Source organism: Vipera berus (assembly GCF_964194415.1).
Source record: "Vipera berus genome assembly, chromosome: 9".
NCBI lineage: Eukaryota > Metazoa > Chordata > Lepidosauria > Squamata > Viperidae > Vipera > Vipera berus.
Genome location: NC_138212.1, coordinates 24,466,876 through 24,482,969, shown reverse-complemented (window position 1 = coordinate 24,482,969; position 16,094 = coordinate 24,466,876). Strand labels below are relative to the sequence as shown.

The 16,094-nt window shown below is 46.9% G+C and overlaps 1 protein-coding gene across 1 annotated transcript in view; it reads right to left on the bottom strand.

Moving 5' to 3' along the window:
* Positions 1–16,094, bottom strand: part of FNDC5 (fibronectin type III domain containing 5) — a gene marked incomplete at both ends in the record, with an annotated part of 47,737 nt that overhangs the window by 21,318 nt on the left and 10,325 nt on the right. The window contains 2 exons of the mRNA XM_081334444.1: positions 2,503–2,701; positions 3,414–3,529. Coding sequence (XP_081190570.1) covers positions 2,503–2,701; positions 3,414–3,529 — 315 coding nt within the window. The remainder of the gene's footprint in view (positions 1–2,502; positions 2,702–3,413; positions 3,530–16,094) is intronic.

Sequence of the window (16,094 nt, the reverse complement as noted above, 5' to 3'; positions counted from 1 at the left end):
GGTGACTGGGTTAATCAATAGTGCAATAACATACATATAAATCTTTAGTATAAATCTCAAGTTACAACATCAGATATTTCCTCTCTTTTTCCCTTAATATCTACTATCTCATATTAGGTTAATAGAGTTCTTATTATTATCAACTAAGTAAAACCATCTTTGTTACATTTATCAATAATTTTTAGCTTATATATATCTTAATTGTGTTTGCGTTCAATCCTTATATACAATCCATGTCCTGTTTTTGTTTTTTCCCCGAAGCTTTAATTTCCCATCAATATTCCAATTAACATTTGATATTTATAATTTCCAAGCTTTAGGTAATCAAACTTTCCCTTATCTTAACTTCTTTCTTTTTCCCTTTTCATAACAAAATCTAATATTCTAAATATACATTTTATCTATTTGAATATAGTCTTGTTCTGTTTTCTAACAGTTATCTATTTTCCACCATATTAAACCATCTAATTAATAATACAGTATCCCTTCTAATAAATCCAAACCATTATATGTATTGTCTGGGTTAACTAATAAATCAGTAATATACATACATTTTTTTCATTTAGGTCTAATTTTTAAAACCTCTTCTTTTTCTGGTAATCTGTTATCTCCTATTTGGCAAACAGAATTCTTATTTTCAGCTGATTTCCAAATATTTTATATTAGGCGACTCTTTTATTACATTGTTAAACATTTTACAAATCAAACATGGAGTCCCCCCCTTAACAATGTGTTGAACACAAAGGATCTTTTTAGATACTATACTCTGAATTTCACAATTATAATAGAGGGACCACAGTGTGGAGGGCTTGAAAACCATGTATCTTTTGGCTTTAAAGCATTCAGCAATAGGGCAATTCCTGGCCCAAAGCATCAGAAAGGACTGTGAACTTCTAGGAAATGGTGCCTTGTGTGCATCTGGGCAAAATGAGAATGGCATAGTTCAGCTGCAAAATATTTGAGGCCAGCTTTGCTTCTGCATCTAAACATGTATTTATTTTATGCCTTCAAGTCAGACTTGGCTCCTGATAACTGCCTGGACAAGCCCCTACAGTTTTCCTGGCAAGATTTCAGAGGTAGTTTGGGCTTCCTAGGGCTGAGAAAGAGGGACTGGTCTCAGGTTGCCAACTGGCTTCCTGCCTCAGGCAGGTCTAGAACTCAAGTCTCCTGATTTCTAGCCTAAGGCCTTCCACCAAGCTTAAACTCGGGTTTAAAAATATGGTTTTGGAAATTCTGGGCTTGACCGTCCTTATCCTTTCTGCAAGGTAGCAAAAGGAGATTTTTGCAGTTTGCTCTGGTCGTCCTGAGAACAGGCCACTGAGCTGCCAATTTCTTCACCCGCCCATGACTTATTCCTCACCTTTTCTCTCTCAGTAGATGGAGACAGAGGAGGGGGGATTTTAGCAGCAGCAGCAGCGAGTTTTCCCATACCACATTTGCCCCCATGCCCAATTCCGCACTTGACCCAAGGGCCCCCTTGGGCATTCCCGAGTAGTGGTCTCCTCTCCCAGCTCCTCTGCCCCATCTCCCTCCTCCCCTGGCCCTTGCCTGCGCCAGGCCGTCAGGGGGCTGCAGAGCCCCTGGGCCAAATGCAACAGGCCGTTTGCTAATCTGCAACAGGTGCTTGACGAAGGAAGGCAACCAGGAGGGCCCAGCAGCCGCTGGCCAGCCATCTCCGAAGGGCCAGCAGGTTTGGAAAGGAGGGCCAATGGCGGGGCATTCGTCAGAAAGACTCGTTTTTGGTGGGGTTAATTATGGCTGTTCCTGGTTTCCAGCTGAACTCTTTGTCTTTCCTGGCCAGCAGAATTTAAAGGTCTCTGAAAAATGTACTTTCCTTTTCCTGAAGGAGGTGGGAATTCATTTGTCCACCTACAACCTTCTCCACTGAAAGTTGGGGGCAGAATCTAAGATCTCCCAGAAATCTCTCCAAAAATAGGGGTTAAATTCTAATTTTGAATGTGATAAAGAATACAATTATGAGACATGCCGTGGATTTACTTGATTTAACTGGGTTAAATTATTGGGTTTACTACACTGAACTATAGATAAATGGAAATGCAAATTAAACTATTATTACTGTTGTGTTTTTATCTAATATTCCTTCCTTCTCCTATGTTCTCCTCAACAATAACCATGTGAAGTGGCTTATGCTGAGAGAGAGGATTGGCCCCAAACCACCCAGTTGGTTTTTATGCCTGAGGGAGGAGTGGAATTTACAGTCCCCCAGTTTCTAGTCTGCTGCCTTAATTGCTAAAATTAAGCTAAATTAAATTTTAAAAAGTTAACTTCCATCTTTGTTTTGCCAGTTGTGGAGACAGCTGTGCCAACCCTCAAATACCAAGGTTACCCCTGGTTTCCAAAACATTTTACAGGTCTGGTTTAACGGGACAGTTGAGGCTTATCCTGGCTTCCTCTTGGTTGATCATGACTTTGCCAACCTTGCCCCTCTCCAAAGCCTGCCTTGCCTGAGCCCCCTCCTCTCTGCGGCCCCCTCCCGCTTGCCTTTGTTCTTTGAAGCCAGTTTCTCTGCTTCTCGTGGGGTCTTGAAGTGGACTGGCTCGCTGGCTGGACTCTGGCCTTGGATGCTGATAGACTGGACGTGCACGATGTACTCGGTGTCTTCCTCCAGGTCCCAGAGGGAGCACGAGCGCGTGGTGGTGTTCACTTCCTGGATGAAACGCAGCATTCGTACGTCCTTCTTCTGCAGAGAGAAGGATGACAAGCAGGTCGTGCAAACGGTGGGAATGGTTTCCAACCAATGGCCTGTTGCCTCCACATCTGTGCAAAGGCACACACGCTCATTGGAGAGAACTGGGCTTCTCCCAATCCTATGTAAGGAGCCAGAGAGAAGAAGATGAGGTTTTGAGTCAAGGACCTCCTCCATTTCCTCTCTTGCCCTCTCCCTAGAGCAGTGATTCTCGACCTTGGCAACTTTAAGACTTGTGGACTTCAATTCCCCATGGGAATTCTGGGGAATTAAAGGTTGAAAAACACTGCCTTAGAAGTTGTAACCCCAAAATCTGTCCCCAGGCCCTGACTTGATGAGAGAGAGGCTCTGAAACAAATCCTTACTGCTCTCTGAGGCTGGTTATTTCCTTGCAGATGTTTTATTACTAACTAGGTAACATAATCAGTGGTCTATAATTGTTACCTAGTTGGGCAATGAAACATCTGCAAGAAAACAACCAAGCTCAGAGAGCATCCAGGATCTCCCAAATGTCCATGCATTGGTCTTCAGACCCAAGAAGAACTGCCTCAGCCTAGTTCTGTTCAAGGAAGATTAAAAAGAATGGTGGAAGGGTAGGGGAAAAGCAAAATCCAGGAGTTCAGATAAAAGAACAAAATAACTTCCGACTTCCTTTGATACAGATAAAAACCTAAAAATCAACATGGCCCTTTGAACCAGATTTTACCTGCTGCGAAATTGCGAAGCCGATGACGACTTCCTCTTCCAAAACATCCCAGGTCACAACCGCTGAGTTGGCCTTCAGAAGCTTGACTGTGACATTGACCGGGGCGGAGGGGCTGTCTGCAAGGAGGCAGAATGGAGGTCAGGGCGCAGGTGGTCCTCGACTTACATCTATTCTTTTAGCAACCACTCCATGTTACAGTCGCATGGAAAACGCTTCCAGGCTGGTCCGTCCACCGGCAACCTTTGCCGCTTCCCCACAGTCATGGGATCGAGGTTGGGTGCTCGGCAACCGACCTGGGCTTATAGCAGACACAGAGGCCCCAGGGTCAGATGATCACCCTGGGCAACCTTCCCAGCTGGCTTACGACCAGCAAGACAATGGGGGAAGCCAGATTCCCTTAGCAACCATATGATTCACTTAACAACTGCAGTGATATGCATCACACCCATGGCGAAATAGGTTGTAACACGTGGTGCAACTCACGTAACAACTGCTTTGCTTAGCAACAGAAATGCTAGTCCTGATTGTGGCTGTAAGTTGAGGATTACCTGTTTTGGTCACTGAAGAAACAATTCACCATGGAGATGGTCACCCATTGATGCTATATATTTTTTCCTGCTGCTGTCTAGGAAACCAAGATGATCATTCACTAAGATGGCTTAAAGAAAAGCCATTTGCGACAGGGAAGCTAATGTCTTCCTTGTTATTTAATGTAAGTCAGGGCAACCCTGGCTAGTGACAGCAGATCCAGCTGTAGCCATGCAGTCCATGGCTTCTACCCCATTGCATCTCCCCTTTGCCCTCCGAAAGCTCTTCCTATTCCATAAGCACAGACCTCAGAGCAGGACCCATCATGCTCGCAAGCAGCCCTGGATAGAAACTAATCTAGGAGAGAAGCAACCCAGAACTAAGAAGAAATGTCCTGGCTTGCCTTCAGAACTGTGGGGGCTCCATCACTGGAGGCTTTCAAGAAGAGATTGGACAGCCATTTGTCCAGAATGATATAAGGTCTTTTGCCATAGGCAGGGGCTGGACTTGTAGACCTCCAAGGTCCCTTCCAATTCTGTTTTTCTATATGCTGTATTCTATTATCTAACTGAAAACAAATGGCCACATGCCCACTTTTTATCCACATGCAAAATAATTGTGTTTATTTAATTTTCGAATATATTGTGGTTGGAGAGGAACACTGTTTTTTTTCTAAAGGAGCTCATGTTGTTTCAACCAACTCCTTACTAAAGTCCTTAAGGCCACATTCACTCAGCCTCAATGTTGGTTAGTAAACTGGAGATAACTCCGGTGCACTGACTACCCCAGATCACTGAGCAACAAGACACTTCGGAGCTACTAGCATTGAACCAGCTTTGGCTTTGTTTGGAGGAAGGTCATGGGGAAGCTTTGATTTCTACAAATATTTGAACTGAGCCTTAGCAGAGCAGGTAGTTTAGGCTTGGGAAGACAGTCGAATCCAGTATATCATATCAAGCCTTGGGGGGCAGGGAGAGGGCACACAACCCCTTTGAAGTGTATCTAAGGCAGGATTTCTCAACTTGATCGACTTTAAGATGTGTGGACTTCAAGTCACAGAATTCTCCAGCTAGGAGAATTCTAGCTATAGCACAAATGGGCAAATCTGCAAACATTGGATGTTTTTGCTCTGACAATATAAGAGGCAGCCTTTTGCTTAAAACCGTTTTGCTTTGAATCACTGAAGGAGGGGGGGAGAATGTTAACCTGGATGTTTTGATAAGATAAGGGATGGCTGCTATAGAAAGGAAGTGAAACTTTGTATGTTAAACTAATTGGAGAATGTGATTCATGATGTGTAATTAAGGGAGGGAATTGTGTATGATACATGTGTTCAGGGGAGGAGAATTCAGATTCTGGCATCCATCCATGAGTGCCGATGCTTCGTTCTCATTATTATAGACTTTTTAGAATAAACAATCATGGAATGTTCTTTGATCTGTCTTGTTATTCGGAACCATGACATCATGCCAGAATCTGAATTCTCCTCCCCTGAACACATCATATCATATATAATGATAGCAGTCTTCCAATTCTGAGGGGCTGCTGCAAAGAGTGGGGGTCAACCTACAGTATTTACCAACCTATTTTCCAAAGCACCAGAAGGCAAAACACGAAGTAACAGATGGAAACTCATCAAGGAGAGAAGCAACCTGGAATTAAGGAGAAACTTCCTAACAGTGAGGCTTTCAACAATGGAAGCATTTGCTTACCCAAATTTAATTATGACAAAGTTGTGACCTATTAAGATATTTTGGACAATGAAGAGAAATTGAAAGACAAACAAGATTTACAAGAACAAGGTACTGATCTATCATAGTGGCCATATTTGCAAATCCAAACAAGATATGAAAAAGATGCTAAATGGGATTTTATAAAAAATAGACATAATTCAACCAGATACTATTAAAAACAGACAAAAACTGATTAAAAACTCTATAAATATGTGTTAAGCTTAAAGATAGAGGAAAAACAAGTAAAAGAAACTATGATAGCATTGATAGCAAAGAACTTTGGACATAATATAGAATTAGAGAACTGGCAAAAGTTATGGGAAAGAAATGCTAAATTAAAGAAAGCAGTGGCATACAGTATAAAGAAAACTTATATAAAATATTTTACAGATGGCATTTAACACCAGTGAGATTAGCAAAAATATTTAAAAATACTTCAAACAAGTGTTGGAAATACAATAAAAAACCAGGTACTTATTACCATATCTGGTGGACATGCTCTAAAGCTAAAAGATTTCGGTCAAAAATACACTTATGGTTGGAGAAAATGACTAAAAAATACCGGTAAATAGACTTTAAGCCAGAATTATTCTTGTTAGGAGTAATATGGGCAAATTATGACAAAGACTGTATATATTTAATTTTACATGTACTAACTGCAGCAAGAATTGTATTTGCCCAACATTGGAAAAATATAAATTTACCAACTGAAGAAGAATTAATTAAGAAAATTTTAGAGTGTGCAGAAATGGATAGATTGACTTTAAAGATAAAAGAGAAAGAAGACTCAGTGTATTTTAAAACATGGGATAATTTTTATCAATGGCTAGAAAAATGAGTTAGAGAGAAAGGAATGTGATAGGCAACATTGAATATATACTAGTAAGAAGAAGACTATTGAGCGATTAATTAACATATTGTTTATGATAATTAGTTACTACATTTTTTTCTTTTTAAATACATGTACCAAGACAACATGCTGTTTGCTAAATATTAAGAATGTTATTTTAAAAAATCCTAACCCCAACCTCAACCCCGACCCTACCCTATTCCTAATCCTATAAAATATATATTTGCAATAGGAGTTCCCTAACTCAGTTTTTGCCTTACCAAGTAGGGGCAACTAGAGATGCGGAAAGTGATTGTGTCAAGTTTCTGCCGTACGGGCTTTTCAAGTGACTCTGAGGCATTGTTTACCTTAAAAGTCCTTTATTAGCCTAATATACCGGCAAATGCTTGCTCGAAGGAAGCTGGAATCTGAAATCTCCGCCCCTTGCATAATATATTAAAACACAATTTTCCACCTTTCTAATTTTGTCATTAATCATACTCTCCAATTAATTTAAAGAATCAGTTTTCCTTCTGTTAGAAAACCTGCCAGGGTCTTATCTTCTTGAGTTTCAGATGGCCTTGAAGGTACAATCCTCCTCTTCCCCCCTCCCAACCTTCAACTCAATCTCTTAAAGCAATACACAAGTTTCACATATGAAATGGCTACTTCTTCATCTCTTGTCAAGCAATAACATTCAATGTTAGCAGCGTTGACAGATTGACTCTGGAGAAATCTTTTTTTTAAAAAAAATGTAGCAACAGTTGAGAGTTGCAAGTGATCTCTTGGTGTGTGGATCACATTCTTGGACATCTTTCCTCTGCTGAGAAAACCAGCGTGTCTAAATATTGTGTGGCTTGGAGGTGATGGTTTCACATCACCCTCCTTCGAAGGGTTGTGAGCATCCTTTGCCTCCGTTCACAATCAGAGCAGCAGCCTCCCCGCACAGCTCCCTCTGCCCACCTTCAGCCCTTTCATTCTGCAATGCAGGGCCACTGACTGCTGCAGGGCCTCCAGGGAGGCGCCCCAGGCTGCCTCTCCCCACCCTGGGGCAGTTTGAGTAGAAACAGGGAACGGTCCCACCTGGGAACCATTCTGGCTGGGGAATTCTGGGAGTTGAAGTCCACCCATCCTCAAGTTGCCCAAGTTGAGATGCCAGCCGCAGAGACTATTTCCTGACAGTGAGAACAATTAACCAGTGGAACAACCTGCCTCCAGAAGTGGTGGCTGCTCCATCCCTGGAAGTTTTTAAGAAGAGTACAGGGCTTCCTGCCTGAGCAGGGGGTTGGACTAGAAGACCTCAAAGATCCCTTCCAATTTTACTATTATCATTATCATTATTATTTCCTGGGGAAAGAGCTTTGGTTCTAAAGGACTGGATGTGGGAAGAGGCCCTCACGGGCACCGCTTTCTACTCAGCGCCCTTTTTGGCGGACCAGAGAGCGTGGGAGTGGGAGCCGCCCCCACAGCGGCCCTTTCAAGCCCACCTCCTCTCCTTGCTCCCATCTGCTCTCAGCCACAGCAGGAGCCCCTTTCCCTTCTCCAGAGCCGGGGGCGCCTTTAAGGGCTGCCTCTGTGAGGGCTGGAAGCGTTTCCAGGGGGCTGGCCTAGTGCTTGCTTGCCTAGTGCGGCTACTTGCAACATTTTCCCAGCAAGGTTTCATTTCTGGATTCATAACAGACAACACCTGGATCCCTTCGGATGGCCGCCTCTTCAGAGAGGACCCAGCCTGTGAACTTGGAGACTGTCATGAATATTAGTGAAATGTCGTCAATAGAGTCCAACTATTGTGACTACATGCACAAAGGCTGCGTCCAATGTTAAAGCATAGCTCATCTGAGGGCGTCCCCATCTTTGATGCCACCCCTCAACCGATCCATGATCTTCTAATCAGCCGTTTGTTGCCCATTCAAAATATCCTGCCTGATGTGGTTGCCGCATTTTGCAAAACCCGCAAGAGAAAATCTCAGGTATGGATCTTTCTGGGAAAGGAAAGGAGCAACGCCTGAACTAAACGAGGAAGAGAGCAGGAAATGTATTTGCAAGAGAAAAAGACCCCAGCATGAAAGGCAGAGAACTTCCCCCTGGCCCACACACAGTTGTGTAAGAGCTGAATGCAGGTTCTCAGAGAAAATCCCTGTGATGGGATCTTACATGCCTTCTGCCGTGGAGCCCAGGAATGTAAGCAGAAAATGAATTAGTCGACGGAAAAATCACTACAAGATGGTGCATATTTTACTTATTTATTTATATTCTGCCTTTATTATTTTAAGTCAAAGTGCCAGATACTTCGTCCCCCTTCGTCCTCCTATTTTTCCTGCAACAACCCTGTGAGGTAAGTTGGGCCGAGAGAGAATGACTGGCCCAAAGTCACCCAGCCAATTTTCAGACAGGACTAGAACTCACCGTCTCTTCGTGATTGGCTCAGAGTCACCACCCGATTTTCAGGCCTATGGTGAGAGTAGAAGTCATTGTCTCCTGGTGATGGGCCCAGAGTTGCCCAGCTGGCTTTTATGCCTTAGTGATTAATTAATTAGCAACAGTAACAGTATAACAGACTCGGAAGGGACCTTGGAGGTCTTCTAGTCCAGCCTCCTGCCCAAGCAGGAGACCCTATACCATTCTAGACAAATGGCTGTCCAGTCTCTTCTTAAAAACTTCCAGTGATGGAGCTCCCACAGCTCCTGGAGGCAGGTTGTTCCACTGATTAATTGTTCTCACTGTCAGGAAAATTCTCCTTAGTTCTAGGTTGCTTGTCTCGATTGGTTTCCATCCGTTGCTTCTTGTCCTGCCTTCAAGTGCTTTGGAAAATGGGTTGGCCCCCTTGTCTTTGCAGGAGCCCCTCAAATATTCGAATGCTGCTATTATGTCACCCCTAGCCTTTTTAAAAAAGCTAGACATACCTAGTTCTCTCCACTCTTTGTCATGCCATTTAGCCTCCAGATCCTTTATCATCTTTGATTCTCTTCTCTGCATACTTTCCAGGGTCTCAACATCTTTTTTGTACCAAGGTGACCAGAACTGGATACTATATTCCAAGCGTGGGCTCACCAACATGCTATAAAATGTTACTATCACTTCTCATTGCCTTGATGCTGTCCCTCAGTTGATGCAGCCTAGGACTGCATTGGCTTTTTCTGGCAGCTGTAGCACACGGCTGGCTCATACTTAAATGGTTGTCCACTAGAACAGGGGTCCCCAACCTGTGGGCCGCAGCCCGGTAGTGGGCCATGGCCTGCTGGCCACAGGACAGGCTGGCCAGTGTGCGCACATGTGGGTGCACACCCCCATTCACAGTAGCGCTGCGGTTGTGCTGCGTGAAAATGGGCTGCCACCATGCCGCGGGGCACAAAAATGGGCCGCTGCATCATGGGGTGTGAATACAGGATGCCGCTGCACCTCGAGAGGAAAATGGGATGCCGCCGCCAGGCTGCAGGTGCAAAAGCAGACGGCACTATGCTGCACGAGAACAGGGCAGGACTAGCAAGTATCAGGCAAGCGCTAGCCCTGCCCCACTTGCATCATGCATGCTTGTGGCCCTGTGCTTCCCCCTCCCTTTCCATCTAGTTGGTGACCTCTGAACCGTCTCACAGGGATCTGCTGCTCACTGCTGCTAAGCCAGGTATCACCTCCTCTTCTATACCTGTGTGTTTGGTTTTTCTTGCCTAGCTAGGTGTAAATACCAATAGACTTATATTCTGCTTCACAGTGCTTTACAGCCCTCTAAGCAGTTTACAGAGTCAGCATGTTGCCCCCAACAATCTGAGTCCTCGTTTTAGTGACCTCAGAAAGATGGAAGGCTGAGTCGAACTCTTGACAGTGAACAGAGTCAGATGCAGTTCTGCATTCCAACCGCTGTGCCACCGGGCCTCCTGCAAACCCTCCTTTCCTTGCCACTGAATTGCATTTGTTTGGACAGAGGCCAGATCTGTCCAGATCCTTCCGCATGTCGTGCTTATCTTCTGGAGGGTTGATTATTCCCCCCAGCTTCATATCATGTGCAAATCTGACGAGCTCCCTTTCTATCCAAATATTTAATAACAGTTTAATAGTGTGGGGATTATTACATTTTTAAACAGTCTAATGGCTGGGCAGGGGCAGGGGCCTTCAACATAAATTTAATAGGAGGCCCCTGGTTAATTTTTTAGCAAAATTTTTTATGGGGTTAGGGAGAGGGGTGGGAGGGGGTGGGGGTTGTTTGGCTATGGGGGGTGGTCAATCAACCATGGCTCAGGCCAGGCTTGGGTCTGGCCGCGCGGGGGGAGAACAGGGTGTGGTTGTCTCCGGGGCTCTGGAGCGGGTCGTGGGACTACCGATTCCCACGTTGGGGAATGGCAGCAGGTGCATAAACAGAGGACCGTATCATTACCGGGGGGGGCCGTCTCCGCTATTTGCAAGCGGTGAGGCGCTCCGACCCTCTGTTTCTTCCCCAAGGTTCTGGGAGCGAGGATGTGCAGCCTCCTGAGCTCCGGCTGGTGTACCTGAATGCCAGGTTCGTGGTTAACAAAGCTCCCCTTGTTAGGGATTTAGTTGAGGGTGAGCATGCGGACCTGGCTTGCATCACGGAGACTTGGTTGGGCCCAGAGGGTGGGGTCCCTTTGGTTGACCTCTGCCCACCAGGTTTCCGGGTGCTACACCGGCCACGAGCTCAAGATAGGGGTGGGGGTGTGGCGGTAGCTATCAGGGAGACCTTATGTCCGCGGGAGACCACCGTTCCTCAGATAGTCGGGTGTGAGTCTCTCTTTTTGAGATTTGGTCCGGGGGCGCAGTTGGGCTTGCTGCTGGTGTACTTTTCGCCTAGTCACGCAGCGGCAGCCCTGCCCGAGCTGCTCGATATCCTCTCAGGGTTGGTGATTGAGTTCCCCAAACTTATAGTTTTGGGTGACTTCAATCTACCATCCCTGGGAGGCTCATCTGAGCTAGCTCGGGAGTTCATGGCTTCCATGACGGCCATGGACCTGACGCAAGTAATTTCTGAACCAACTCATGAGGGAGGCCACACCCTTGACCTGGTTTTCTTATCTGGACGGTGGTTTGATGATCTTGGTGGGGGCTCTCCATTTATTATGCCCCTGTCATGGACCGATCATCACCTCCTGCAGCTGGTCTTCCGTTTTGCCACCCCCCGCCGTGGGGGTACGGAGCCAATTAGATGGTAACGCCCCAGACGCTTAATGGATCCTGACAGATTCCAGGCGGCGCTGGGGTCCCCACCTGCCTCCGTTGCTCACAACTCGGCGGATGCCCCAGTGGAAGCCTGGGAAAGGGCGGCCACTGAGGCACTTGACCGAGTTGTACCCTTGCGGCCCCTGACCCGGTGCAGATCCCAATGAGCTCCATGGTTTTCCTCGGAGCTCCGGGAGATAAAGCGTCGGAAACGGGGCCTAGAGAGCTGTTGGAGGTCCAGCCGATCCGAATCCGACTGGTTGCGACTAAGAACCTTTATTAGGTCTTATCTCGCAGTGATGAGGACGGCGAGGTGTAATTACTTCTCTGCCCTCATCGCGTCCGCAGATAATCGCCCGGCCGCCCTGTTTAGGGTGACCCGCTCCCTCCTTAATCAGGAGGTGAGGGAGGAACCCTTGCAGAGTCGTGCCGAGGAGTTTGGACAACATCTGCTGGATAAAATCGCTCGGATTCGGACCGGTCTGGACTCCAACTGGGCAGAGTCTGACGAGCAGGACACGGGCGGTCTTGTCGATGTTATCTGGGAGGAGTTTGATTCTGTAACCCCTGAGGAAGTGGACAGGATTATGGGGAGGCTGAGCTCCACCACATGTTTATTGGACCCGTGCCCTTCTTGGCTGGTTTATGCAGCCCGGGAGAGGACACGAGGCTGGTTCCAGGCAGTTATATCTGCTTCCTTGAGTGAGGGTAATTTCCCCGCCGTCTTGAAGGAGGCGGTGGTGAGACCTCTCCTCAAGAAGCCTGTTCTGGACCCAGCTGTTTTGAACAACTTTCGTCCGGTCTCCAACCTTCTCTTTCTTGCGAAGGTTGTTGAGAGTGTGGTGGCGCATCAGCTTCCCCTGGTCCTGGATGAAGCGGATTATCTAGACCCGTTCCAATCGGGTTTCAGGCCCGGGTACAGCACGGAGACGGCATTGGTCGCTCTGGTGAATGATCTCTGGAGGGCTCGGGACAGAGGACATTCCTCTGTCCTTGTCCTATTAGACCTCTCGGCGGCTTTCGATACCATTGACCATGGTATCCTGCTGCGGCGTCTTAGGGGATTGGGAGTGGGAGGCACAGTTCTTCAGTGGTTCTCCTCCTATCTCCTGGGACGCTCGCAGTCAGTGTTGGCAGGAGGACAGAGGTCGACCCCTAGGACCCTCGCTTGTGGAGTTCCTCAGGGGTCGGTCCTCTCGCCTCTCCTGTTCAACATCTACATGAAACCGCTGGGTGAGATCATTCGTGGTTTTGGAGTTGGGTATCATCAATATGCCGATGATACCCAACTTTTCATTTCGACCCCAAACCACCCCAGTGATGCCCTTGATGTGATGTCCCGTTGCCTGGAGGCGGTTCGGGCCTGGATGGGGAGGAACAGACTTCAACTCAACCCTGACAAGACTGAGTGGCTGTGCATTCCGGCATCCCGGGACATTCAAAATATTCCATCTCTTCTTATGGGGGGTGAGTCCTTACCCCCCGTGGATAGGGCTCGCAACTTGGGAGTCCTCCTAGATTCACGACGTACTCTGGAAGACCATATAGTGGCCGTGACTAGGGGGGCTTTCGCCCAGGTTCGCCTGGTGCGCCAGTTGCGGCCTTATCTGGACCGGGATGCCCTGTGTACGGTCACTCATGCGCTCGTGACCTCTCGCCTGGACTACTGCAATGCTCTTTACATGGGGCTTCCCTTGAAGACCACTCGGAGGCTCCAACTGGTACAGAATGCGGCCGCGAGAGTTGTCTTGGGAGTTTCCCGGTACTCCCATGTTACACCTTTGCTCCGCGAGCTACATTGGTTACCAGTTGTCTTCCGGGTGAGATTCAAGGTCTTGGTTATGATCTTCAAGTCCTTACATGGCATGGGTCCGGGGTACCTCGAGGACCACCTGCTGCCGGCGTCAACTCCCCTCCGCCCTGTGCGTGCCCACAGAGAGGGCCTCCTCAGGGTGCCTCCGGTCAGGGAATGTCGACTGGTGGCCCCCAGGGGGAGGGCCTTCTCTGTGGGCGCGCCGGCGTTATGGAACCAACTGCCGGTTGAGCTCCGGATGGCATCGGACCTTCGCTCCTTCCGGCGCGAGCTGAAGACCCACTTATTTGAACTAGCTGGTCTGGCCTGATGGGGAACGTTAGGGTTCTTTAATGGTTTTTTTTTTACTGTTTTTATTGTTATTGTATTTTAATTGGGCATTTGTTTAATTTCTTTTTAATTTTTGTATTGTTATTTATATATGCCCTGTTAACCGCCCTGAGTCCTTCGGGAGAAGGGCGGTATAGAAATTGAATAAATAAATAATAATAATAATAATAATAATAATAATAATAATAATAATAATAATAATAATAATAATAATAATAATAATAATAATTTAGGAGAAACTTTCTGCGGCTGCCCCTTTCACTGCAGCCCTTGAATGGCCCTTTCGCGGCTCGGCTGTGGGAAACAACAAGCCGGAATTCAGGCCTCTCTCATAAGACCCAACTTCAGTAAAGACTCTTCTCTCAGCCTCGGTGGGGCCAGAGCAGGGAGAAAGGGGTCTGAGGCCACCTCTGAGGCTTTGAAAGTCGCTCTTCCACATCCTCACCCTCAGAACCCCAGCGTCCCATTTTGTGCCTTGCGACTCCAGAGCATGCAATTTTAAAAATAATCTGCACAATTCACTCTCCCCTTTTATTAACCTTTGAGTAATGCACTCCATTCCATCAGAGCTCTATAGCAGCTCAGGGAACAGGGCTGGGAGTGGTCACTGAAGCCTTTGGGCTGGTATCACTGCAAAACTAAATCCAATTTCCAGGCTCTGAAAAGGCCCAAAAGATGATGTGGGCAACTGCCTTGAGCAGGTGGCAATGGAAATTAGAGGTGGCGCATGGCGGAGGGAGTTGCTAATGGACTCCCTTCCCAATCCCTGCAAGTGCACTGATTGCCCCCCCCCCGTTGATTGCCTGAGGAGCAGCTGCCCAATGAAAACCCCCCTCCCTTCCTGCTTCCTTCTTCTCTCTACCCAAAGGAGCTGCTTTCACTCCTTTATTTTCATTTTCAAGCAGGTAAATAAAGCGAATTAGCTGACTGCACTTTACCAAAATGAGCCCCGAGAAAGGCGGGGTGGGGTGGAGAGCTGCTTTTTCTGTGCTCTTGTTTATTATTCCTTATTGTTGAAACCATCCAGGAAGGAAAGTGCATCCTTGTGCTACAGGCTTCTTCAGCCTGGGGTCTACAAATGTGTTGCCCTGCAGTTCCACAAGTTTTAATCCAATTTAAGAGAGCTGAAGTCCATCAGACAGGGAGAACACTAAGCTGAGAAAGGAAAAAAGGGAAGGAAGGACAGAAGGATGCTTAAGTGATTAGCAAGACACTGCTGTACTGCAGGCCCAAAGCGAACAACGTATCCCAGGAGAGAGCACAGAGGTCTACCCTAAATTTGCTTCTCTACAGAATGGTTTCTGGAGTGGAGCCAAGAAAGGTGTCGAGATTCTACCAGCTCCTAAAGCAAATCCCTTGTTTAGCAGGTGGGAGATATAGTCCTCATCAGCTTTTTATTGCTTGTCGTTGTCAGGAGCAGCTGCGGTGGTAGGAAATGGTTTCCTTGGACTAACGTGACCACTGGCTTCTGGCTCCCTTTCTACCTTGGTTGCTCCCAAGAGGTCCAGGGAGAGGCACATTCAGGGATGGAGTCAGGAGGAGGGAGGGCGGGTATATTAGGATTTCAGACTGTTGTGCATTTTGCTGGGGAGCCCAGACGACAAATGCTCCTCCCCAGGTCTTTAAGATATCATGCATGGTGGTTCCAAGTGGATTTATGCTCAGGACATGTCAGCTAAAATTTGTGGGATTGATTGGCTCTCTGGATGTGAGATGGAAAGTCTCCAAAGTGCTTTTGCTTAGGAGGAGAGTGCAGGCTACATGGGCTGCTCTCCAGGTGAGGAAGTGTGAGTGGCTGAGTGCTGAGCTGTAGGGACAAAGTGGGCCTTCTGTTTGCATACTTGATGATCTGCTGTCTGGTGGAGTAGCTGCCTGAGTTCTAGGCCTGAGTTCCCTTACTTCAGGGTGCTGTTGGGAAACCGCCAGCTAGGCTAGAAGGAGGGGTCAAGAGAGGGCCTAGCTTAGAGTCCTTGTGCAGTTGCAAGAGGCACAAGCTTGATCTTTCCTTCCAGCCTAGCTGGCAGTTTTCCAGCTGAGTGACTTCAGTTCCCATGCCCAGGTTGTCATGTGTTGGGACAGGTGTGAAAGAATGGTCTCTGTGGTGTTCACAGGTTAGAGCTCATCTATACTTCAGAGCAGTTGTGTGGTGATCTGGGTATGGGAGGCATCTCTTGTAGCCCTTTACCATTGGTCAGTTCATTTTCTAGTCCAGATGAGATGAACAGCCACCCAGGATCTCTACAAATGGCCCACCCAGGATGTATGGATTCTCTGGACTCTCA